This window comes from Leptopilina heterotoma, unplaced genomic scaffold, assembly GCF_015476425.1.
Source record: "Leptopilina heterotoma isolate Lh14 unplaced genomic scaffold, ASM1547642v1 Lhet_167, whole genome shotgun sequence".
Classification (NCBI taxonomy): domain Eukaryota; kingdom Metazoa; phylum Arthropoda; class Insecta; order Hymenoptera; family Figitidae; genus Leptopilina; species Leptopilina heterotoma.
The window spans coordinates 1,047,900-1,075,875 of NW_025110883.1; the positions used below are offsets into that span (position 1 = coordinate 1,047,900).

The window sequence follows — 27,976 nt, forward strand, 5'->3', positions numbered from 1 at the left end:
TACATTATCTTATTAAATATTTATATACGCTTATAAACTACTTTGTCAAAATTTCCCTCTGGCGATGAATATATAATGAAATTTTTTTTTCCTTTTCATTCAATCCTAATCCCACACAGTGGAAAAAAATTAATAGATATATTGAAAAAAATATATTCAAATAAAAGTTGGTAATTTTGATATTAAATTTGTATTTTCCCGATATTCCCTATATCCTACTCTTCATTCAAATGTCATATGTGAAATAGAGTTTCATTTGGTTTGGCGATAATCACGCGATTGAAGTTCTAATTTCGCGTGATTCGTAATCTGACGGAAATCCGTCTGATGCGGCTTTTCTGTTGAGTGCTTTTCAAAGTGAAGTGAAATATATTCTGTAAAATTTAATAACCGCACATTCGTTAATTGAAAATTAAAAACAAAAAGGACTTTTAACTTCATTTTCCGATATTCTATGAAGGAAAAGCGAACAAAAAAAATTGTCATCTGATAAAACAAAGGGATCATGAATTTACTTTTACGTCCTTTTGACAAAAAAATTGCCATTCCCATAAATATTAAATAAAATCACATAAATTCTAATCAAAACAATAATATATTAATTTCAAAAACATGTTTTTGATAGACAACATATACAACAAGTAAAGATAATAAATTTTCAATTGGTGGATAAAAATTGAACTTTTTTCAGAAACGAAAAATATTCTCTCCAATAAAATAACTTTTTTTTAGGTTTTGAATTCTAACCAGAGAATCAATTTTCTAATATACTTTTCTGTATATTATATATTCTGGCAAAATAAATTTTTTTCTAATTCTCTTCAAAAAAGCACATATTTGAAGTAAAACGAACAATTATCATTCATAATTTATAGAAATATTCATGAAAAAATAATAATTTTTCCTACATCATCAGTGACCGTAAATACTTCAATATTGACTTCATTCACGTCAAAGAAAACTCTATAGAAATAACTAGGTCAAACCTATATATGTATATACATATCATATTAGGATCTTTTTTTCGAAAATAATTTTTTTTTCTAAAAATATTCAACATACAAACAGAATACTACATATAGCATATAATGTAAACGCGTGTGTACATACATTATTTAATATATGAACGAACAGAATATTATAGTGCTAACATTTAGCTGTTGGTGTTAGCTTTATTAAATCCCTTCTTCAGTAATTACGCAGCAATAAACTGATTCACTGTAATCACTAACATGTACACATTATACGTTCCACCATTAAAATATTCCAAACATAATAATAATAGTCGAGATTGTCAAAATAGAAAGCACACAAAAATTAATTTTCTTTAGAGGAAAATTAATTTCGTTTGTTTTATTTTTTTACTCGTAATGCACTACGCGCTATACTTGATTAAATAATTTAATTAATTAAATTTTCTCGCATAATAATGTGTACAATCGCAACGTGTTCTACCAACGGCAAATAATAATCAGGAGAATACTTCAGTTTTTTAAAAACGTACAACAATCATCAGTTTCATGAAGAAAATTTCTATTTAGTGCAATTGTCATTCATTTTAATTGTACGATTAATTTGTAATTATTTATTGATGATTGCAATGTGGATTTATTATTATCACCATTGATTGCAATTACCATTGACTGAAACTACTATTGATTGTAACCACCATTGATTGTAATCACCATTGGTTCTAAATACCATTGATTGTAACAAACACTGATTGTAATAGACATTAATAACAAATATTAATTGTAATTACCATTCGTTCTAAAAACCATTGATTGTAGCAAACATTGATTCTAACAAATATTGATTGTAACAACCATTGATTTTAATGACATTTGGTTCTAAACACCATTAATTGTAAACAATATTCTTTGTGATTGGTTGTAACAAATATTTATTCTAACAACCATTTATTATAAAAACCAATGATTATAACAACCATCAGTTGTAATTATCGAAAGCACCTGTAAATGGTTGAAACCATAAAAATTAAATTTTCTCTAATGTTATATTTAATTAAATATATTTTAATATCACTATTGTTTTATTCCCAATAAAAACAAAGATTTACAACTTTTTCCCCCAATTTACTCTCAATAATGCATAAAGCAGATTACGCCGACGCGTCGCCTCATCCACGTGCTCAAGTGCTAACCATGAAGCTTGTGTCCTTGTTATAAAAAGCAACTTTGACCTTAAAGTTTAACGACTCCCTTTAGAATAGATTTTTTTTCTTCTTTTTTTGTGAATCATCAAACTTGTTATATCGACAGAGGCAATTAAATTACAGGAATGAAATGTATGGGGAAATTTTTAACATCGCCACACTAAATCTCTTTAGCCTTCAATTGCAATTTTTTTCCTTTTTTTTTTTATTTCAAAAGGACTCTTGGGATTTCCACGCTATACAAAGTGCTCATTTAATTCTAACTATTTCCATGATAACTCAGAGATAGTAAAACTCACAAAATCCGATTAATTTGTCCAATATTTATCAGGTAAGTGGATTAAAAAATTTTCCAATCGAAGAAAAAAAATTGTGATTCAGTGTTATTAGACTTGTTCAATTTATTTAATTTGTTAACTTTGCTTTTAATTCAAAATAAAAAAAGGAAAAAATTATAAATGAATTTACTTAATAAAATGTAGTTAAAAATTAACAAAATTGGTATTTTTTGTCTTAAAAGTTCCAGCATCAACATAAGTACCATAATAACTATTATAGTTTGTAATTTGCATCTAAAGTAACAACATGTAACAGAAACCATCAAGTTTAACTACCAGTTGTTGTAATTACAATTTTACATTACAACTTACGAATATTGTAAGTAGCAGTTAGGGAAATAATTCACAATTGTAACTAATTCTGGTCTAATGTAACAAACAGTGAATGTTACTACTATTGAAGAAAGCTATCAACTATTGTAACCACCAAGGATACCATTTAAGACAACAACCTGCAATTATAACTAACAGAAAAAAGCTAAAAAAAATTTAATGATTGAAATTTATAATAATTGTAACTAACAATGATTGTAACAGCCAATTGCAACTACTATTGATTATAACAGCTAATTGTAACAATTAGAGATTATAACACCTAATTATAACAATTCGAGATTATAGCAGCTAATTGTAACAATCAGCGATTATAACAACCATTAAAGAAGAATATAAAAAATCGTACCAACCAGCGATTAATATAACAATAAGTGATAGTAAAAACCAGTGATTGAAAACAATAAAGAGACTACGTCAGATTTAAGCACATAATAAATAGTAAATTTATTCAAAAAAAAAGAGAAAAATCTACCGACCTCGGCAAATAATCTGGTTTGCTTTATTGTTAGCCGGGAATAATTGACACAAAGTCAGCTGATTGTCTGCCTCTTGTTATTGTGCGTGATATTCTTGTCTCGCGAAACGTAACAGTTTGCAAACTTATACTCTTGTCTGTTATCAATCAACGACACTGCTTGTTTTGACACGTAACATGCTTCACAAAATACATAACACTTCCATGTATATGTATATTATATTGTCTATATAGTCAGATGCGATCTGATATACAAAATTTTATTGGAACTTACGAAACTGTTCAAGGATAGAATGCAAATTACTTTTCCCAAGTATCATTAAATTCCGCACTGATTTTACTTTAATATTTTTACATTTTCATTTCTAGTGTACCGAAACATTTAGACAAATATGTCTTTATCACAATTTAATAATTAATTTTAATATTTAAATTAATTTCTATAATTTTCTATATTAATTTTTTTACAAGAAGTAGTTTTTAATTTATTCACAACACTTGAATATTAGAAATACACTTTTTTTGTTTCTCTAAAACTTTCGTAAAGCTCGACATTTCTCGGATATTTTGAATTTAAAAATTTAAATTCAAAGCTACCTTTTAAATACTTCATTAAAATGAAAGAGTCCTCAAAGTATATAACAGAAGAGAGAAGACGAAATTGACTTTAAAAAACACGTGCGTTTCAACCGAAAGCTGAGTTTTAACGAGTTAAATTCGCATAGATGAGAGTATCGTGGAGTCTCAACTCAGACTATTTCGCTATTTAACGAGTGAACTCGAACGCGCCTTTCGTAACTCCCTCTCTCTTTCTCACTCAATCTCTCTCTCTTTTATCTGCACGCGCGCGCCCTTCTCACAAAGTGTGATTGGATCAGAGATGCAGTCATTGGTTCCCACCATTTTCTGCAAACAATTTTTGCATTCGCAGCAAATTCTTTGTTTCTGAACTTATAAACAAAAAAACACTTATTTTTCTAACCATAATTTTTGTTGCAAACCAAACAAAATTTAATGCAACAACCTCTAATTATATAACTTTCTCAAAGTTGTTTCAGGAATTATCGCAACAAATGTAAATACCATTAATTGAAATTAACAATCACAACTACCATTTAATGCTACTTTTTAAAAAACAACCGACGATTGGAACTGCCAGTAAATAAAATTATCAATTTTTGTAACAATCAGTAATTGTAAACACCTATCGGTGAAAAAATTTATCAATGATTTCAACAATAGTAGTGATCGTAACAACTAGTAACTATGACAACCATCGTAACTAAATTCCAATCATAATAAACTTATTATGGTTGAGAATTTTTGTTTGCTATAATATTGAACAATCGAGAAAGTGATAAATTATTTCAAGACAAGGACGCCAAAACTAATTTCTCGACACTGTCAAATTGAACACTGGGGATTAGTCTAATATTTTATTCATTTAGTCTCGACCCTGAATTAAGAAAATAAATTGACAAAAGAATATAATGATCTCTGATAAAATGCCCTCCACTAACTGCTGCTAATTTTGATAAACAAAAAATATCTCAGTCAATGATTATTTTTAAACTCAGCCTTGAAACTTGAAAGAAATTTTTATCTCTAGAAATTATCACTATAAATATCTCTAAAACAAAAAAACAAAAATCTTGAAAAGATTATCGATGAATGAAAATTAGTAATCATTAATTTATAACTAACTCTCTAATTGTGAATCAGTGAACAAATTTTCCAAAGATAGATTCGTAATTTCTCTCTATTTGCGCAAACTATTTGAGAAATACTCGAAAAAAGTAAAATCCTTTGTTAATTTGACAGCAATTGTCATATATTAAAATCGAAAGTGAATTTGAACAAAGTTTCAACATCGATCACAATTCGATATGTAAATCAGCGAGGAAATACGCTTGAAAAAATCGACCTACATTAATACTGAAAGTGTGTAAAAATTATAATTTAACAGTATATATAAAGAAGAAGAGAAAAAAAATCGCGCATTTCCGTTTTAAGAAATTTCCGTGAATACGTCCCATATATTTCGGCAACATTAAATCAGCATAAAATGAACTCATCTGAGAATATATTTATGTTGTACTCACCTCATTATTTTCTCCATCCATAGCCCGCACATTTAGCAAATGATGATAAATCCACAAGCTGCGCAAAATAAAAAAAAGAAAATAATTATTATAGTTCTAAAATTATGATTTCTATTACATAATAAAATACGATTCAGAAAACAAATTTTGCTAAAATAAGTATTTCAAAGAAGAAAAAAAACTTGAAAGACTTTGATGAGCTATTGTGAAAGTATTTATAGTGACAGTTATTTATAATTTTATACTTTCTTCATTGTTATGTATCGATCGTAAAGAAGTCTTACGACCAATCAAGGACATCAAATTATTAACCCACGCGACAAGTTTAGATAAAAACGTCAGGACATCCGGTAATTTTTCCAATATTTTTAGAACAAATTCTATATATCTATTATTTTCACTTTTATTAATTTTTAGTTACTTAAACATTTTCATTTTTAGTAATAGTAATAATAAGAATAAAATAAAACTGACATCTACTATTTCTAGATTATTCTATTAAATGCAACAACCGGTGATAGCAACAATCAACAATAGTTGGAAATTTTAACAAATTGTGATTATACTAACCAACGATTGTAACAATTGGCAGTTGTAACAATTAGTGAAAGAAGCTGTCAACAATTGGCACTAACTAATACAACAACCGGCAATTGTAACATCCAGTGATTAAAACAATCAGCAACCAATCAAAGATAATGTAATAGCATTTATCCAATATTCGAAGAATCCTACAATCATAGCCGAATAAATTTGTAGAAACTTTTCCTATTCCTTTTAGCACTAAAGAAGCATCATTACAACCTTACTCACACTCATGAAATGAAACCATGAAATGAAGCTTTCTGAATGTTCAAAACTTTAAATTGTTAACGTCGGGAATGAGAGAGAAAGGGTGGGGAATATATATGTAGATAGAAACTACTTTTTATCGAGAATGACAACCTGACCTGAATAAGAATGAACCACAGCACTATGCCACACAACCGTCAGCATTTGCTCCCAAAGTGGAGGTTGAGTTTTGACTTGAATGAAAGTCAGTTCAGAATAATCTCGAAAAAGGGCATGCAGATAAAGCAAGAAATCAGAAACGACATTCGCCCTCGAGTGATTTTCAATTCTCATGTTCAGTACATTATACAAAAGAAAAGTGGCTCTATAATCAAAATTTCAAAAATAATGATAGTAAACAAATAGCACAAGACTCATTTTTAAAAGAAGAATCTTTGTAAGACATTTTTGTAAAAGATTTTATGTAAAAGATTTTTTTACTCCGTATTTTTTGAAAAACTTATTTTCCAAGAAGAACTCATTCTCTAAACAGAAAATTTAATCAAAAATAATATTAAAGAACAGATGGGAAGAATTTTTGTACTACAACAAAACACAAATTGTTTCTCTCACTCGAGCTCCGGATTTCTGGGGTCATACAACAAGACTGACAATGGATATTCAGATTTTCAAGGAAGATATTCTCAACCTTTCCTGAATCCATGACAGGTACTTAGAAATTGACGCATGTCAGAATGCATTATTTGAAGGTGCAACAGAAACATCTTGGGTCTAATGCATCCTTGTGATGCCTCAGGTAATGCATAATATATAAATCACATGTGTCTGGTCCGCTCTTCCCACGAGAGACTCTTGGAAAATAGCGTTTCTCAAAATGAAAATTAAGACGCCTCAGTAGCAGAGTGAATTAACACGGGAACTACTTTCAACACCTGATGCTGATGATCAACTCCCTTGACAATCGTCTCTCTCCCTCTCCCTCTCTCTCTCTAGTTGGAAGATTTACCTCCAACATCCAACTACTAATAACCACCGTTCATATCCTCCACATATAGTATATAATTTTCAATTACCATCCTCTGACTAAATACCGTGAGGAATATTCCCCAACTGTTATATATCTATGTACGTATGGAACAGAATTGCCATTTAACACAAGTGCAAATGTCATTTAAAGGAATTGCTCTTCGGCGGAATTGAAATTCAAGTGATGACGTTTAAGTGAATTAGGAGTTGATTAAAGTGCAGGAAATCGGTATTTTATCGAAATGATTTCAGACTTGAGACTGAATTGTCACCTAACCGTCTTTAATAAATTTGCTATTTAGCCAAACTGCCATGTAACATAGTTTGACATCCTTAGAAAAACTATGAACCGAAATAAAAAATTTGGCCCAAACTGCTATCTAGAGAATTCGTTATCACTTGGAAGGACTTAGCATGATTGTCATTAAACGAATTGGATAATAACCTGAAATGTTATTTAACTGAGAATGTAAAAAGAATTAACAAAGCAGAAAATACAAATAAAATAAAAGAATTAGTAATACAACAGAATTATGATAATAGTAACTTCATCGATATTTCCGCAAACACAATTGAAAAATATTCATTCACTCGACAATGAAGAATTAAAACAACACTTATTCAGTTGTTCACTTTCATTTCTGCACCCAATTCAGTAAACTAATTATCAAACAAATAATACCCTCCCAACATTATACATCATAGCTGCTCAAAATTAGACTGATGCGGTTAATTTTCATCACTTCTCCTATGTGTGTGTGTGGTTTCAACTATATTTAACGTGTATGTTCTCCACAAATATTATTTGTATACATGTGTTTGTGAGTTTGCCAAATTGCGCCCTCAAAATGTTTCGGATCGTTATAAGAGAGAAATGTTGAGCGTGTATCACGAAACGTGCTGATGATAAGAAGTATTGACTGAATTTTCAATGTGAAAATGCAAATAAATTCTTTTCTGCTGCATCCATTTCTCAAAGCATGGTATATGATCTAAACATATACATATATCCCGATATAAACACATATACACGTAATAGATGGAAGTATATTTTCAAAAGTGACGTTCGTAAATATTTCCCATTGCACAATATACGAGAATTTTTACTTTTTGTTCCATACGTGTCTGCTATTTCTTTGATTTATTAATTAATTTTACGATTGAAATTGAATTAACCCATGCACCGAAACTAAAATAGACATTTCGTTATTGAAGACTTTTTTAAATGTTTTTATTATGCATCATTTGGTTACCAAAACGCATCTTCTGGCTACTCTTGATAAATACTTTTTAGGAACATTATTTGAATCTAATATGAAACATTATCTCTACAGTATCTACGCAGTACTGAACACGAAGTGGTAACACGTAGTAGTAACATGTTAAGAAACCTAACCCAACTAACAAAATAAAACATGTTTTTAGAACAACAAAATTTGCATCCGTAGCAATATAAAAAACACTTCTTCCTTTTGGCAAATATATTCCAAAAAAGTAGGAAGCACTTCTCATTTCTAATTCGCTGACTAGCTACCTTGGAAACAGGCCAATTTACATTCTCCCTCCTCTTCTCTTGTTCAAACAAAAAAAATATAATCATAACAGAGATCGAAATCACTATATAAAAATATAGGAAACCTTTCAAACAACAATCTGAAATCGGCAGTATTTTCAAATACAAGTATTTGTGGAAAGTAACAACACTTGTTGTTGTTTTATTTCGGAAAAAAATGATGATTTAGGATTGAATCAGAAACAATCTTGGCAACATTGTATTGTCGCATTGCACTGTCCAATCTGCTATTTACTGTAACAAATAACGGAACTAGCCGCAAGTGCGCGTGTGTTGTGAACCTAGAATCAACGATTATGGCTGGTGCCATTTACCGCAAATGCGCGCGAGTGGCATAAACCCAGAATCAACGATCGGCCTGACATAATATGACTATAGCACAAGCTACCTGTATACTTATAATTTATATCACATTTTGCGCCAGCTTGCTAAAACAGCCTCTCTCCTCCTCCTTTAATATCCTCTTCCTCCCCATAATGCCGTTAAAGGAAACTCCAACAGAATTTCTAAGTTTTCAAAACTTTTATCGACGCATCTATTCAAAATTGAATCTAAATATTTTCCAGTTCTTGAAGTATAAGAAAATTTTCATACTTGGTCTCAATTCGGTTCTGAAACTCTCTGCCAAATCTGGATCTAGTTTTTGCCGAATTTGAATAAATTCTACTTTTAAAAAATGATCTTAATTGGTCTTAACTGATCACACAATGATTCTAGGTTCAAACTTCCCTCCGTGTGGGCTTTGGGACAAAAATTTCTATGGAAAAATGCTATTATTATAAAAATGCAAATAATAGAAACATCCAAATGTCGTGAATCTCAAAAATTTAAATACTAATACTTCTTCCATTGTTGAAACACAAATAATAAATAGTTATGCTAATGGAACATTATAAATTTAATATATTTTAAAACGAGAGACAAAGCACCAGCATGAAGAAATGAAAACTGTCTTTGAAAATGTGAATCCATATATACATCATAGTATAAATGTACAGTTGAAATTATTGTGCATTTCTCCGACAAAAAAATACGGTAGCAACCACTTTTCCTGCTTCCTTTTGAACGCTTTTCTTTATCCCTAGTCTCCAGGGATTTACCGGTGGAAATTCAGTGCTTTTTGAACCACGGCAGAGAGCTGAGATTCTTACTCTTTTTTTGTATTCTTCTCCTCCTCCTCCTCCTTCTTCTTCTTCTTCTTCTTCTAACGATTTAGTGTCAAACGAGTATCAACATTCTGAGTTCGAACTAGCTCAAGGAAGAAAAATCTTTTTATTTTCTCTCTCTCTCTTTATGTTAAACAATATAAACAAAATAAGAAACAAAAAATAGATGAAATAAACCAAACAATAAAGAAAATACTTGTTTTGGCGAAAAAAATAACTAAATAAATATTAAATAATTTATGATTATATTAAAATTAATTAGTATTAACGTGTATGACAATAGTGAACACAAAAGAACAGAAGTTTATTACATTCCGAGATAAAGTAGGTACAAAAAAAATTGAGATACGTCACACGTAAAAGCGAACGGAGTGATAATCAGTATTCTCCTGAGAGTCAAAAACAGCTTATCAGTTGGTGCAGTGCAGCATGCACTATACATGCATACAGACTAACTTTATTCAAACACCATTTCCTCCTCCTGCTGCCCTCCCAAAAAAAACCAATTTATATCATTTATAAAATTTTTTCGCTCAATTTTAACCATGTACCATCTATATAAGAAAAATTAAAAAGAACAAACGGAAGAAATAAATTTTATCAACTGTTATACAAAAAGGAGAAAGAAAATTAAGCCAAAAGTGGATTCACAGTTTTGAATGTATATATATCAGATGGTTGAAGTTAAAGTGAAATGGAGTCCAGACTCGTCTAAAATTGTTGTTCCCACAGTAACAACGTTTTTGAGAGAAAACTAATTACTATGTGCACAAAGGTACAGAGACTGGATTCAACGATCCAGAACAAAACTTAGTTAATTAGAAATAGATTTTATAGTCTAAAATATCTCTTTCCCTATTCGTATAATTAAATTAATTAAAACAAAACAGAGATCAAGTATAACGAATAAAAAAAAGAGTAACGAAAGAAAAGAAGAAAAAGCAATTAACCATGTTTGAAAAGTGAATAAAAGCTGTTATTCGTCCGAATTATTCAGATCTGAACGTAAAAATAATTATCTGCACAATTTGATAATAGTTTTAACGATATAACTATATGAAGTATAGGAAACAATGAAAATTCGGCTATTTCCGTTCTCGTGGTAAAATAATGGACGGGGAGGGGAGGGGAGGGGAATAATATCCCGGAAATAGTGTTCATATGCGCGATGATATACACAAATGGGCATAAAATGATATCACATGCGTGAATGGGAAAGTGTCCGCCTCTCTTTTGGATATGCACACACTCAATCTGAGTCAAATGACCAACGAAATTGCACTCTCTATAGTGAGCAATTAAATAACTATTCGTCCAAGTGGTTTTGGTGACTAGGTTCCTGTCTGTTCACAGAATAACAGTCATTATCAGGGGAATTACTTCCAGGCACAAAACCGCTTGTTTAATTTATTATATATTAATGTGTGCGTGCGTGAGTGTGTTTGCCATCATTGAATACACGATGCATAAATTGTAAACAATAATTACACACAATTTTTAATTCAACGTTCCGTAAAAATTATTTTTTTTTTGCGAAAATAAAAACGAAAATATTTGTTTTGAAATACTTTTTAAAGTGAGTCTAGTTTGGTCCGAACTTGGAAGTCTGTCCTTGGAATTTCTGTTTAAGAAATAATGAAATTAAAGGGGAAATATATTTTCAATTTCTCGAGTTTTTGTTACTTTAACTATCTTTATTTTAAATAGTTTTTTTAAGTGTTAAACAGAAATAAAAATACTGAACACTCGCGGGAATTGAACTCGGAACCTAAGGCACACTAGACCTATACACTATAACCACTAAGCCACTCGCCTTCTAATTTCTAAATGAGAATTTAATTACTAAACTACTGTATTCATAGCCATATGTTCAATAACTTTAAGGGGACCCGCACCTGAATTTAAACTGTATCAAAACATAATTAAAAACACTGTAACTTTTGATATAATTAAAATTTCATAAAACCATCTTGCCTTTTGCACTTGACTTTAGACTGAAAATAATGTAAAAAAATTGTTTTGAACTATGTTCTTAGATAGTTGAAAATCCAGGTGTGGGTCCCCTTAAAGAAATAATTTTTGGCTTCTGTAAATAACTGTAGAAATCATAGAAAGAAAAATTAATTAAAAATTGCTCTCTAAATTTGAATTAGTAAAAATGTTTACTAATTTGAATTAGTGACTGACTTTTTGCTTTTGAATTAGTAAATTTCATAAGTACAAATAACTATTTATTAGTAAAATTTACTAATTCAAAAGCAAAAAGTCAGTCACTAATTCAAATTAGTAAACATTTTTACTAATTCAAATTTAGAGAGTGCAGAACTGGATTTTCTAAAATTCGAGGAAGAAAATTTTAATTAGTTTTATTTAACGATAAAACCCTGTTTTTTGTTAACTGGATGTTATGTAAATGGATTGAAATAATGGTTCGAGAATGTGGAAATATTGAGAGTAATAAAAACGGGCAATGCACTTAGGCATGCGAACATATAGTATATATAAAATTTATATTAAAGAATTACATAAAAGTTTCGGGACATGATGCAAAGCAATTGGCCAATCGTAGAAAATACTATTTCGCGTGTGGGATTTATGTTACGAATCCTATTACATTCACCACAAGTAGGTTGGATGATGCACTAACGGCACTCTGTTGGGATTATGTCGATAATATCCTACGAAATTCAACTCACTGCGATAAAATTAACGAGAAATTTCCGAAATCTACTCTCATTATAATTCCCTGCTTCAGTGTACGCGTTTTTTTCTGGTTTTTTTCCTATCCCGATAAATAAAACAAACGAAATATATACTTTTTAATTTACTCAATCAATTTTTAATTTGATCCACATTTTTTGTATCAATTCGTTGCAATTTGATATTTTAAAGTTTACAGTGATATTTTTGAACATCAACTGAAAACTGTATTTTCGATAATTTTAATTTGTTCAGTAATTCATTTTTTAATAAGTACCTATAAAATTTTGATTTTTTATAAATTTTTATAAATTAATGCCGTATCCTAAATGTTGGGCAATATTGACCAATTTCTCAAGGAAAACACGCAATAGGTGGAGTTTTAAAAACTACTCAAAAGTTACGTGTATCGATTTCAAAGAAGTTTGCACACAAATTCGCGAACGCAATTTTCAGCACTCCACGTAATTCATCTTCACCTAGAAAAGTTTTTATTACACACTATTGTAATAGTGATACTGGTCCCGCATTCTCGGATCTCTCAATTTTCATCTTTCACACGAGGATTCAAAAACGATTCTTTCTATACAACATATGAAATTTTATCTCGATATATGATAAATAATTTTTATTTTGATATACGAAAAATACCGACTCTGAATAAATATCAACTTTTTCGAAATTTTATTCTATTTTTCTTTTCCTATTTCTTTTATCACTAAATAATATATAATAGAGAATAAAAATTCTAGTCTCGAAAAAAATTACTGTCATTATGCAACATGAATGCAAAAGTACAAGCCCTTTATAAATGACAGATCACTCGAGTGTGATAATTAAGAGGAAAAAAATAAATATAATGTAAAGAATAAAAATGCGTTTCGCCGCAAATTGAAAATGTAACAATTCCGTTTACATTGCATAATTGCAACGACGCTCTCACATTTAGTAATCTTTGTTTCGTTTATATCAAGATTAATTGTTATTCGTCACGCAATTTTGAATTTAAACCCATTGTTTCTAAATTAATGCATTTCTAGACCAAATTAGAGCCAATTTATTATCTTCATGTATAGGGCTAAACTTTTTCCATCAGAAATTAAAATAATTACGAATTTCTTTAATTGTAAAATTATTCGAAAACAGCAATAACTTCTTTTTTAAAAAAATATTTAATTATTTTTCCATGTGAATTAAGATTTTCAAAACATTAGGAGTTTCAAATTCAAATCTTTTTTAAATTCAACAATTTATGAGAATATTATTATAAAACATGACCGAATGATAAGATCATTATTTTGTACTATAAGAAATAATTTTACTGTAACTTCTTCAAAATTATTTTCATCATTTCAATTTAATTCTGTGATGCCTGCAAATAGAAACAATAGGAATAATATTAAGAAATAAAAATAAGAATAGTAATACTATTAATACCAATAATTTCATTATTCCTACTATCATCATTATTTATGCGGCTTCCAAAAATATTCAATTGTAATAAATAAAATTATAATAAAATATAGTAGTAATATAGTTTCGCAATATAAATTCAGTTTCGAGAGAATTGCGCGAGAAATGAATGAAAGTTAATTGAATAAATTCGATTATATAATTTTCCGTTTTGTGATAATGTAGAATTTTATAACGTGTGTGTCTGAAGCATCTGTTATTTTTACTCAACTGACATTTTAATATTCACAGACTCATTGAATAGTGAATACGTATATTGTAATGTACGTATAAGTTGAAAATGAATTTCTTGCTCATGGAATAGAAGCAAAAGGAAGATATTAATTATAACTTCTGGCAGTAAATTGTATTTGAAGCGAATTGGAACGGACGTGCTGAATATGCCAATATTTCGTTTCAAAATGAAAACGGTCAGGTTCAATTTCTCTAAAAAAACTTTTCTGTTCATTTAAGAGAAGGGCCAAGAAGAATTAATAAAAAAATCAAAACTAATTTTTTTGGGAAAAAAGTGAATAATGCACAAGTCTTGGAAAAATATTGTTTCAATTAACTAAAAAAAATAAATAATGACAGGGTCCAACTATTGGGTCCAAGTTAGATCAACATTCCACCAATCATGGTCCTATAATTGACCTGACAAATCCACGTGACTGACCAAGCCGGTTGTGTTTTATCGACTCGTCAGTTAAACAGAATTTCGTTTCGTACAGAAAGTGAATTAAATTAAAAAGTCACTTTACAGAAAAATACATAAAAACCACTTACCGAAATTATTTCCCTTCAACTTCGATCAGAACCATGAAAAGCTTTCTCCACTAATTAAATACAATCTACCAAAGTACGTCTTCTTCTCCCAACGAATATTTTTCACACTTTCTCCTGTACTTTATACGTTTGGAGTTTCCTTTCTTTTTTGGCACTTGTCTTGAAAAAAGAACAAGAAAAAGTCAAAATCAATGCCAAAGGACTACCGAATACATTTGCCAAATCACATTATTCACAAGAGAGAGAAAGAGGAAAATGGACCTTTCCTCATTAAACGATATTCGCATTCAATTGTTGGCATTAAAGCACGTGCCCATAACAATGGACACGTGCAATGTTTGTCAATAATTACAGTGAATATGTAAACCGAGTGTTAAATACATGTCATGCACATTACATTTACTTTGAGGTCACATGAATACATACCATTTCGATTGTTGTATGTGTCGATGTATATAATCTCCAGGCTCGTCTCCAGGTAAAGCAGATTTTTCTCTTCTTTACATCAGAAAATTTTGCATTTCATCAAGTTGTCGAGATGATGTCGATCGATGAATAAGAAAACGTAAACAATTACATGTAATGTTGTAATGTGTTTTTGAACTCGCGCTTTTTCACAAAACATCCGGATGTTTCTTGCAAACATCTCGGACAAAACGGCGGCGACAATGAGAAATCAAGAGAGAGGAAAATCAGGATTTGCGATTTGCAAGTTTAAAGCGCTCCTTGCGGCAAATAATGATAACTGCTACCGTCCTTGCACCCCTGCGGTGTCTATTTTATCTCGCGCACATTCCATCGGTTCAAATTATCTCATCCGTTTCGCGAAGATAGCGAACCGCTAAATGTCTCCATCTAGCAGCGCAATTTTCAATTTTTTGCGAATACCACTCACGGTAAAACAGTCTAATTTGCCTAAAAAAAAAAAATTTTTTTTGTCGATAAAAATGAAATAATAATATAAATAAACATTACAATAATGTGATATAATAAATAAATTATAAATAATAATAATCAGTGATATTAAGAATATTGACAGTAAAAAATAATAATATTATAAACAATGAAAATAATATAACAATGAAAAATAATACAATTCAGTAAAACCTGCCGGAATGCAACTCGATTTTTAAAATTTTATTACACACGAAAAAAAAATTTTACCTGGAACAGCGATAAGTTTCTCTAGAATAGCGAAAGTTTTAATTAAAACAACTAAAAAATTGGCTAATGCAGTGAAATTTGTAGTTGTTCTAAGTAAAGATTTTTATGTGCAGTAAACAATCCTTAAAAAATTATTTTGTAATTTAACTTTGTAATATTTTTACAATATTCTAGTACTAAGTGAAAATAATTCTTGTTAGACATTATTAATTGTGTAAAATAATTATTAATTATGTAAAGAAAATTTTAAAATAGCGTTCCGACAGGTTCGACTGTTATAAATATTAATAATAAAAAAAGATAATCGTAGTTAATATAATAAATAAAACTTAAAATAAAATTACATACACACTAACTGATAAAATTAATTAACAAAATTACATAATTGCAAAATAATTTATAAAATTCAATGACTAATAATCGTAAAATCGTAATAAAAAAGGTAAACTTGAAATAATTACGATGTACATTATACATTTTGGGATATGTATTTCAGGGAACTTAAAATTCCATATATTTATTTTTTTACATTGAATTACATATAATAATTAGTCGTGTAATTATTAACATAAACACTTAACTACTTTTTTTACCGCAATTCTATTAAAAGAATATTGGTAAAATTCTTCCTATTAACTATCCACATAAATTTAAATTAGTTTTTATGTAAAAATTTACATTATGAAAAATTTACTATATTTGATATTTATATATTTTTAAATTTTTCAGCAAATTATAAAAGAGATGAAGTAATTTATTTAATTCTAATCTAACCTTAGGTTTTGAACACATTTTTTCTGTTTGTTAAAATACCATTTTTATAAAATGTGCAATAATTCAATTAACTCCCAAACAATTTCTTATAAAATTTAATTTAATTGTAAGGAGGAGTTTTTATGAGGAGTTTTTATGAGGACATAAAAACTCCTTCTCAACAATGCAATCAACAATTAATAAATGTTGACAGTACGATTATTAATAATTTTAGATATTATAATTTATATTCTAATTAATTTTCCCTTAGAAGCAAATTGTAACAATTATTAAAATTCTTTTCCTTCCACAAATTCAATATCACACATTATATAAAATTGAATTATTTATCTAGTTTATAATAATCAATGGAGAATTATTTAAGCCGTTATCTAATTATAATTAATTAGCTAGAGCTCTAAATTTTCTGCTTACACAAGTAATTAATTTACGTCTCTTTGAATGTTACCAATAAACAACTCAGAAATTCTCTCGAAAATCAAAACTTGGATTAATAATTTTTACTGAATAAACAGTCAGTCTATGTTTAGTTTGAAAACAAAAACATTGCTTTTACTTAAATTAATATTCAGAAAAATTTAATTAAAAAGTTCTTCATTTAACGATTTTATCTAAATCATTAATTACTTTCTATCTTTATTTACTTATCGAGCTTATTTGAAGAATAAAAACTAATTACTTATAAAATTTTTAATTAAACCTTATATAATTAATTAATCAACTAAATAAAAATATTCAGTTGATTAATATAACAACTTTAATTTTAATTAATTTATCAATTATATTAATTTCTTTCCTTTTAAAAATTTTGCCAAAATTTTCAATTTAATTTTTAAAAAATTTCTAAAAACATCCATTTTTGGAAATTTCTATGTAAAATTAATAATTTTTCATTTTAAACAATAATTTACTGATAACTCGGAATCAGGTATACAATTATAATTATTGGAAAGTTTCTATTAAACTAAATTAGTATGACACCATCCACTATAATTAGATTCACATTTAGCTAATTATCATTTCTCTGACCACAAATCATTTTTGTTTCACTTGTTTTATCATATTAAATAAATAATTCTCAACTATCTGAAACTTTTATAATTATTTTCTAAAAGCCAAAATAGTTAAATAGTTTTTTTGCGAATTAATTTATTAATATTCTCGACAAACCGATGGATAATATTATTATTTATAGAAGTACATATGTACATCTTCATAATTAATCTGCAAGTTCGAAAATACTCTCTACTTAAAATCAATTTTAATTTCTCCTGTTGCCGCATAAATATTTTTCATTTCTCTCGTTTCATTTTTATCTAAATTATTATTTTAAAATCGTAATTTTTTTTTATATCGGATTAACACCATTTTTAAACTGAATTTAAAATAAAGTCAAAGTTAATTAAATTTAAAATATTGATTTATCAAAAAAGGAATTTTTTTGCTTTCATAAAAAAAGTTCTAAAAAAAGAAATTTTTTAATCAGAAATTTGTTTATGAAATCAGAAAAATAGAAAAGAAAATTCTTAAAATTTATACTAAGAACTTATTCAAAATTCAAAAGTATTCAAAATTTCGAAAAAAATTTCAAACATGAAAATATAAAATTACTAAACAAAATTTTGAAACATTGAAAGAATTTTAAAATGATTCAAAAGTAAGAAAAAATTATTAAATAGACAGAACTATTTTTTTTAAATAGAAAACATTTTTTCTTTCTAAAGAAGAATTGAATAATTAAATTTCAATTAATTATATAATTTAAAAATTTTATCAAAATTAATTTATTAGTTTTTTAATTAAAACTAAATTCAACTGTAGAAAAAACATTTTCTATTCAAGAAAAATTGTTCTCTGTCTAAAATTATTTTTCATCTCTGAAAGGAAAAATAAATTAAACAAAAAAAAACATGAAATAAAAAAAATGATTTACCGTTTGAAATTTGAAAATTTCGACTTATTGTTTGGTCGTTTTGGTCTGATTAATAGTAAGAAGTTGCTTCCAAAGACCCGTGATTAGTGGAACGTCTTGAAAGCTATCGGCCGGAAGCTACGATTGCTACGAGCACATTAAATCTAGTGAACGAGATTCGCCCCAGGCATTTTGCATTTTGAATCCGGGCGATGGTCTCGGTACAACGTGATGCGATGGAGTTGATGATGCCGGATGCCTCAATGTTGTCATGGGAATATTATTCGTGGGACTATTTTTCTCAATTTTTTTGCTCTCCGACAATGTCACCTCATCCTCAAACGAAACCTGCGAATAAAAATTCATAAAAAAATATTATTTTTCACAATTTTTTTTATATTTCAAAAAATATTTAAAGAAGTATTTTTAAATATTTATATAATTATGCAAAACATTTATTAAACGAATGAGAAAATAATTTATATAGGTATTTTAAAATTAATTAATTAATTATTAAAAGTCCTGAGAAAGAAACGCAACTGGGTCACCCACTAAATACGAAAAACGACAAAATGTCCAGAACTTTGCTTTACATTATTAAAGGAAGGATTTATATTATTCTGAAAGGATAATTAACTCATTTAAAATTTACCAGGAAATGTAGAATGAAAAAAAAATGGTAAACTAAAAGAATTGTCTATAAAAGAAGTTAAAAATTATAAAATCTTATTCAAGATAAAAATAAATAAACAAATTCTTTTCAATGCAAACGAAATAACAATAAATAAAATAGTGAAGAAAAAAATACATAACAAATATCGAGTAAGAATAATTGTTTAATAATAGTTTTGTGAAATTATTCCTCACCCATGAGTTTTCCTTCGGTTTCACATCATTAGTGAGATCAATGAGTAAATTTTTTTGTTCATTACAATTATTCTTTTTCACTTTCTGCTTGTTTTGTTCGTTTTGATTCTCATTGGATTTATTCTCCTTTGTTGCCTTGTCGTCATACTCTGAAATCACGTAGAAAACAATTTCAATTAAATTCCATTTTTATTCCTTTTTCTATATATGTAAATTGTAAATGAAAGAAATTAATTACGTTGGCTTGACAAAAAATCGAGTCGCTTTATTATTATTATTAATCAAGTCGTCGCTTCATTTAAAAATAATTTAATTTCAAAATTTACGAAATCAACATTAATGTAAATGGGAAAATTATCAAAAAGAACACGAGCAACGTTTTTATTAAAATTTATCTAAATAACTAAAAATTAATCAGCGGTTAACAGTAATAAAACAAATCTGACATGGATGTTACAGTAGCCACGCGGTTAAGGTCTTAACTTGCAAGTAGTACTAGTTGCAAGTCCTGGGTTCAATTCCCAGCGTCGGGGAATTTTTTAAATTTTGTACAAATAGTGGTACAAATATTGTTAATTAATTAATTAATAATAAAAAAAATATTTACAATCTGTTATTACAATTTGTGGAATTTTCCAGATAACGATAGTTATGATTGGTAGAATTTTCCCAGTTAATGATAATAGTTGGTAGTTAAAAAGATACTTAGTTAAAATGGAGTTGAACTTACAATCAGAAATTATCGAGAAGATAAAAAAGTTAAAAAATAAATGAAAATTTTCACGAGAAAGAAACTATTCCAGTTTTTAAATTGAAAGCAAGTGAAAAAATTGAAAATTTGTAACAACTTTGTCAGAAAATTAAGTTCTGATGAAGAAGTATAATTAATATGAAATTAAGAATAATCGAGGGTAAAAAGGGGGAAAAATAAGCAGCACTGCTATATGTATGAGTAGAGAAGCAACGCTATTGGCGAATTACATTATGCAAAGACCTCTGCTACACACACTGGTTACGAGCAGTATGATAATGAACAAATTTGAATACGGAGAGTGCAAGAGAGAGAATATACACAATCATTCGGTTCTCTCTCTATATATATATATATATATATATATGTATACACACTATCCTCAGTTAATGGTCCATATTATAGATGGCAATTTAATGCCACTCTTCACCTGTCTGAATTGGTGAATTAATAAATTCCATATTCATTTTCATCATTTATAATTAATTTACCAACAATTCTAGAAATTTTCTTTTCTCTCAAACATATTTAAATATTCAATTAAACTGAATTTTAAATTTCCAAAGTAATAATCAGTCTTTCTATTAAATTTAATATTCACAATATTAGACACATAATTAATTAATTCACGAATTAAAATAACACAAAATATTCAATTTATTTTATGACAATAAATGTTAAAAAATGTATTAAAAATACAAATTTATAACAATTTCTTTTATTTATGTCTACTTCTAAATAAATTTAAAATTGAACAATTTTGATAGAATTAGATATTCGTTTTACTATATGCACGTCTATATTATATAGATTTTGCATGCATATATCAAAGTAAATAATTCCATTAAACAAACATTCTCTAAAGCTTCAAGTGCAATTCAGATATACAAATAATGCCTACATTAAAACACGCAATGTTAAAGGTTAAGCTTTGTTGAATCCTTTCACTGTTATCCCATGCATTTGAAATCATTCTCCTGAATTTAGAGCGATTTGGGTCATATATATATATATCTACATATATGCGCAACTTCACTTTAATCAAATTTCGATAAATTTGTACTCAAATTTTATGGAATACACATTTTTTCATTTTCAGAGTTGCTTTCAAAAATAATTAAGTGGCTAAACTGCAAATAGTACTAGTTGTAACAACCATTGTTTGTAAATTGCATTGGCTACCACTTTGTCACTAAAGAATTGTAACTCTTGAACCAGAACTTTTTTTTTGTGCATCCATAACACTGACGATTTTAACTATAAATTATTGTAACTATTATTTACTATCAATTATTTCCCTAAATAATAAAATTCTTCGAAGAAATTCTATTATTATCAAATTTTTTGCAACAATTCGATGATTATCAATAAATTAATTTAAAAAATGGAAATTATTTAAAAAGAAAAATTAATTAATAAAGTTAATAATAATAAATATTTTTGATATTATCGAAGAATAATACCAATAAATGCATGGAAAAAAAGTAATTTCGTTATATAAAACTGGCGAATGGAAATAACTTCATTATTTTTGGAATTTTCTTTTATCTACTCGTCGTTTTCTATTTTTACTTTTTTTTTTAAATTAAATCACCAACATGTATATATGTGAATATATCCTCTCTTATAATCCCGTAGCACGGACATACAATTTGAATAAAAAAGCATTTCTCGCTCTATTCTATTCCAGCGACTCCATTTGCTGGCGTGTCTTTCTTCGCTTAAGCTTCATGTGTTATCAATGAAAATCCGATTCAAATTTACTATCTCACAGGGAAGGGATATATATCTAGTAAAAATATTTTTATTGCTAAAAAAAACCTCCCTCCAACATTTTATAAAAACACTCAAGTGTAATAATAATATATATCAAACGACGAGAAAAGCAATTTTAGTTTATAAACTTTTTAATTAACGAGACAATTGGCTGAGAGAAATTTTCAAAGAATAAAAGCCAAAGATATTGTAAAAATACAATTTTTTCTTCTTCTAAAACAAGAAATTTTTATTCTTTCTCTTGTTAAATACTTTTTCTATTGTTTAAATAATTTTTTTAAAAACACAAATAAGATTTTCGTTTTGTACAATTATTTTTTTCATTTTTTTATAGTTAAATAATTTAAAAAGTTGACTCACCAATTATACTTTCGGTGAGCGATGGACTTTTATCCTTTGTATGATGAAGTCTTGATTCGGTTTGTGACAATTGCCAAGCCTCGTAGGCAGTATTAAATGCCTGGGCAACAGTCAGTGTCACAGTTTGTGCCATTTTTCTTTTCGGACACAAAAATGCGTGACACTCCATTGTTTCATTGAAATTTGTTGCAATGAATGCAAACACATGATCGTGAGTCGCGTCCGCCGAACAATATGAGATTCTGCAATTAAACAAATATAAAGATAATTCGATAATGCCAATAAATAATTGGGTCATTCGCTTATTACGCGATATCTTTTCGAGAGGGTGAGTGGAGGGAGCAGTTGTATCACGTTCTATTATAAATCTAGTAACAATAAATAAAATAAAATAACAAAAAAAAAAAAAATTCAGTATCACGAAGCGTGAAAATTTCATAAAATAAATTTATCTCGACACTAAGAAGAAATCACTATTATTAAATTGTCTCATTGTGTATTAATAAAAACGGTTCAGATGTTGAATGATTAATATTATTATCAATACAGTTTTTCTATGGAAATCAAATTGAAACAAAAAACTTACGTTTTTTGTCTCAATTTGATATCCTTAGAAAAACATTATTGATAATAATATTATTGTTATGATATTATTATTCATACGTCCTAATAATGATATAAATTATTAAAATTATTATTATGTAGAATTAACAATTCAGGAAGAACTAAAGCTTCACCTGTAAATGGAGACTTGGAGTTGATCCTCCTCCGTTGCAAGATCAGTCATTCTGATTCCTCTTAAACTGATAGCCAGAGAAACCCTCTGTAACTTTTTGCTACTGACTTTTGCCTGGAAAAATATGTGTCTGTCAAGAACTTTCTGGAACCACTTTTGAACTTTTCATTCAAGTTGAATTTTCAGGGTAATAAATTTTTAAAAGGGAATTATTAAAATTATATGCTCTCTTTATATCTATATCTATGAAAATAAATATCATAGAAAATTATCATAAGTAATGGAATTGCAATCTTTTTCTTACCAAAACTAAGAAAGATTTAAAAATTAATTTTAATAAAATCTACAATTGTAATTGTATAACTAATTTATAAAAAGAATAAGTTTTAGGATTTATTATTTAATAATTTAGAAAATATTTTTCGCCAAATAATTCAAGTGATGTAAATTTTCAATTTTAATGAATAATAATCAATAATTGTGACGCGCTCCAAAGAATACCTAAGAAGCAATAAATTTTAAACTATATTTATAAAATTTTTAATGAAAATACATAAAGTGGATCAATACTGAATATAAACCATTGACATTTAAGTCTTTGTCACGACAAAAATAATTAATAAATACTGATTTTAATTTTAAATGAAACAAAGAGACTGAATTAAGGTAAAAATAATACAAATATAACCATAGAATGATTTGCTTCTTAGGTGCCTTTCTTCAAAACGATTATCACCACGATTCATTGTAACTACTAACAGTAACAATTATCAAGTTGAAAATGGTGAAAGTAACGATTATTGGGAGTTAAAATTAATAATAGTAATGATTATTAATATAGTTTCAATTTGGGGATGTAATTAGCAGCAATTATAATAATTAGTGGAAGTAACCATTATTAGTAATTACAATTGTCAACAATTCTAACAAAACCACTTTGAAATACAAAGATTGGGACAAAAATAGTACCAAAAAAAGCATAAAGACTAGTTTTAAAAATAGCATAAAGAATAGTATAAAAATAGTACCAAAAAAAGCATAAATAATAGTATAAAAATAGTACCTAAAAAAGCATAAAGAATAGTATAAAAATAGAACCAAAAATCCGTACATCTTTATAGCAGTCGACATAGCAATAGTTACCCAAAACAATACCACAAATGCGAAAGTAGAAATTAATCAAGCAAATTAGAGAGACGAAGGTAAACGAAGGTAAACAGTAGCCGAAGATTTTAATCGAAATGAAAGAGAGGGAAAGGGAGAGAGAGACCACTAATAGTTTAAAGGAACAAATTTAATGTTCATTTGCAATTTGAAGTAGATTGCGGAGTGTGCACAGCAGGTGTACCATTTTACTACACCCGTAGTAGCTGCATAGCATGTTTTCAGTACGGTCGACAAGTTAAGTAGAAATTTGTACGAATGTTCTGTTCAGGCAATGGTACATCCTGAAGTTACTAATTTCGTCTAATTAACCTTATTCCAGTTAAACAAAAGCCCCTTCATCATGCAAACTCGAGAAGTGCTGTTAGTTTCGAATACCCAAAATGCTGAGAACTGTTACGTGTTTGAGTAGTAAGAAACAGGGGGAGACAAGGGGTGGTGTATTTAAATAATTAGACACCAAGTGTCATTTCAATTACAGAAAATTGTTTCCTTGTTTCTACCAAAAAAAAATTCTTTATCAAAACTACATTTTCTCGTCTAAACTTACACTGTAAAAAAATGATTCTAAATTAGAGCTGATTTCGGTATTAAAATTAAGACAAATTGGTACTAAATTCGTACCTTTCTTTTTAGTGTTTTAGAATTTATATTTTTCCACAAAGATTGTAAATTTCCATTCAGAATTTTAACAGATTTTTTTCTCCTTTTTCAACTAACAATGTTCCCATTTCTAATACAATACAAAATTAAAAGAAAAATTGATGAAAAAGTGCTGTTCAAATTGAATCCAGTGACTTTTATTTTTCAAAAAAGTGATGAATCTTTCTTTCACAGAAACTTTTTATAAAAGAACAAAGAGGACATTTTTTTGATGACAGTTCAATAAAAGTTTTAGTAGTTCACTAATTGGGACATACAAAATCCGGGAGAAAAATATAAGAACCTGATTAAATATCAATATTTTTGTTCCAGAAGACAAAAAGATTTTGAAATTTCAAACAATTTTGAAATTAGAAAAAAGTCGAAAGATTTATAAAATCTTTATTGTCCTTATAGAATAAGAAGCAAGAGAGGTCACACAAGATAGGCACTTTGCCAACTAATTTATAGCCTTGTTTCCCCCAAGATCAACTGTTTTATCATAATTTACATCCATTGCATTTGTCTTTTTAATGAGTTTGGCACACGTTTGGGGACCAATTAAATCCAAATTGTATCCTTCGCGATAAGATTCACACGAACAATATCATCAAAAATAAAGAGAGTTCTTTTTGACTATGACTAAGAATAAATAAAAATAAAACCAATTTTCAATTAAATGGGTTTAATTTTCAATGTAAAAACATGTAAAAATTATATCTACTTAGAAATATTATCTTAATTTGTATTTACAAATTAAGATAATATTTCTAAGTAGATATAATTTTTACATGTTACGGATAAAAGATTGTGAATTGCGGGTGGCATGAAAAATAAACCAAGAAGATTAAGAAAAAAAAGGGGAAAAAATAAGAGGGTAAAGGGAAAAACATTTTCTCGTTTATATTTTACTTTGAAAGGACAACAAACGCTTACCATTGTAATAATCGTTTTTATGGCTTCAGCAGTGGCTTCTTCGCTTGAGGGTGTCTCCACCAAGGTGCTTCCTAAATATTTAAGAGTAAATCTTGCCTCTGAAGCATCATCACTCGTCTCGTGTCCTGTACTCAAGACACCGCTTTTCTCAACACATTCTCGACTATTTGCCAAAGCCCATTCCTCGCATAGTTCTGAAAATTAATTACATTTTTTCGATTCAATTTGTCAATACCTCGCAAACAGAAATATAAAAACAAAAAATAGACAAATGATTATCATATTAAAGTAATGAACACAATCAAAAAAATAAAAACAATCAAAAACAAATTCTAAAAATTATAACAATAGAAATAAATTTCTATTTTTATAATTTGTTTTTGATTGTTTTTATTTTTGATGATGATAATTATTTTCATACTATTTATATTATTTTAATTATTAACATGATTATTTTTCTAGTTTACGATTGTCCTCTTATCTCACTATTAATGAGTGGAAAAAATTGCTCCAGTCATTAAGGAATAAAGAAACAAAGAATCAACTGCAAGTACCCTCATTACCGCCATCTGTTCTCATCATGCATTTTCTTCTTCCAGCACGAATACTGGAGGGAAAAAGAGACTCAAAAAAAGGAGGAGGAGGAGGGAAAAAAACCCAACTTCATCTCGATGTCAGAGAAAAACTAATTTCCACGATATCACCTTCTCGGAAGTTAATAAAGATAAAAGCTGCATGAAATGAGGGAGGGAAAAAAACATAAAGCATAAATTTTACTTCTTTCCTAATTTTCGTCAAAAATTTGTAAATGTACAAACTAAATGTTATTTAATTATTTTTCTATTTACATCGTTAACAAACTTTTTTTCCCTCCGAAACATACAATATAAAAATTCTATAAAAATAACTCAATTTTAACTTTAAACTGTGTAGAGTGTATAAAATAAAAATACACATGTTGAAAATAACTATCCTCAACAAGCAATGAGAGTATGGGAGGCTGACCGAGGCAACATTACCCGCGACGTATAAACGTGCAAGCCATGAACTGAAGCTTTCTTTCCGCTTCTCACATATATATATATCTGTATACCCTCTCGTCTCGATTCACCTTCTTCCTCTCTCTTTTCGACATTTTCTTTACGTTTTTCCTTTCCTTTTCTATTTTTCCATTCCGACGGACGCGTATATAGTGCACCTGTTAGTTTAAGGAAAATTACATCCTTTAAAGGAAGCAATATCTCCTCGAAAGCTTCACATTTATTCGTATTTATATATATATATATATATATGTATGCGCATGTATATGTAAGGTCAACACACATACACAAAAGGGGACATGATTTCTTGCTTCAATATTTTTACGGTTGGAATTATTCTTTTCATTACCCTATACGACATGAATTTAAATCCGAAAAAAACTTTTTATCGTTTTATAAAACTACCACCAATTATCTTGAAATTTAAAATTCACCCTGATAGGGTTGCCACAAAAATTAAATTTTGTTTTTCCCTCACTTTTCCCTAATTTCCAGACTTTTTTCTGACTGATTTTGACTTTTTCTCTGACCCTCAAGAATATTCTGATTCACTCTAAAAATTATTAGATACTCAAAAAAATGTTCTATTACATTTATTTACAAATTTTTTCAAAAGTAAAATTATTCAAAAATACCAATAACTTCATTTTTAAATAAATATTTAATTATTATTATTTTTCCATGGGAACTAGGATTTTTAAAATTTCTAGTTGAAACCTTTTGAAATTTAATAACTTATAAGCATATTATATTATAAATTCAAGTTTTATAATAATATATGCTTATAAGTTATTGAATTTCAAAAGGTTTGAATTATAGAAATTTTGAAAATTTTAGTTGCTATGAAAAAATAATAATAATTTTATAGATAATAATTTAGGGTGACAGAGTGATGAAATTATTATTTTATATTAAAATATAAGAATATTGTT

The 27,976-nt window shown here is 28.0% G+C and overlaps 2 protein-coding genes across 4 annotated transcripts in view; both read right to left on the reverse strand.

Moving 5' to 3' along the window:
• LOC122499330 (beta-1,4-N-acetylgalactosaminyltransferase bre-4-like) overlaps positions 1-18,924 on the reverse strand; it is a 78,672-nt gene extending 59,748 nt beyond the window's left edge. Inside the window, exons 1-4 of one of the 3 annotated variants that reach the window (XM_043607614.1) lie at positions 18,794-18,924; positions 15,349-15,837; positions 14,923-15,081; positions 5,428-5,485 (exon numbers count right to left, since the gene is read on the reverse strand). The gene's annotated coding sequence lies outside the window, so the exon portion shown is untranslated. Of the gene's footprint in view, positions 1-3,326; positions 4,086-5,427; positions 5,486-14,922; positions 15,082-15,348; positions 15,838-18,793 lie in introns of those variants that run through there. The other 2 variants (XM_043607616.1, XM_043607615.1) reach the window with 2 other exon arrangements.
• Positions 18,920-26,583, reverse strand: LOC122499338 (low density lipoprotein receptor adapter protein 1-like). The gene is made up of 6 exons (XM_043607623.1): positions 26,559-26,583; positions 26,005-26,198; positions 23,264-23,376; positions 22,527-22,768; positions 19,640-19,788; positions 18,920-19,120 (listed from the first exon to the last, which is right to left on the reverse strand). Exons 1-6 carry the CDS (start codon positions 26,581-26,583, stop codon positions 18,920-18,922), a joined length of 924 nt encoding a protein of 307 aa, XP_043463558.1.
• Positions 26,584-27,976: the final 1,393 nt, after the last annotated feature.

Bases quoted from the DNA above. Each gene is read 5' to 3' on its own strand.
- LOC122499338 (XM_043607623.1), bottom strand. From the start codon at position 26,583: ATGAGAACAGATGGCGGTAATGAGG. The intron at 26,199-26,558 runs GTACTTGCAGTT...ATTAATTTTCAG, and splicing joins AACAGATGGCGGTAATGAGG to AACTATGCGAGGAATGGGCT. The intron at 19,789-22,526 runs GTGAGTCAACTT...ACGTGATTTCAG, and splicing joins GCTCACCGAAAGTATAATTG to AGTATGACGACAAGGCAACA.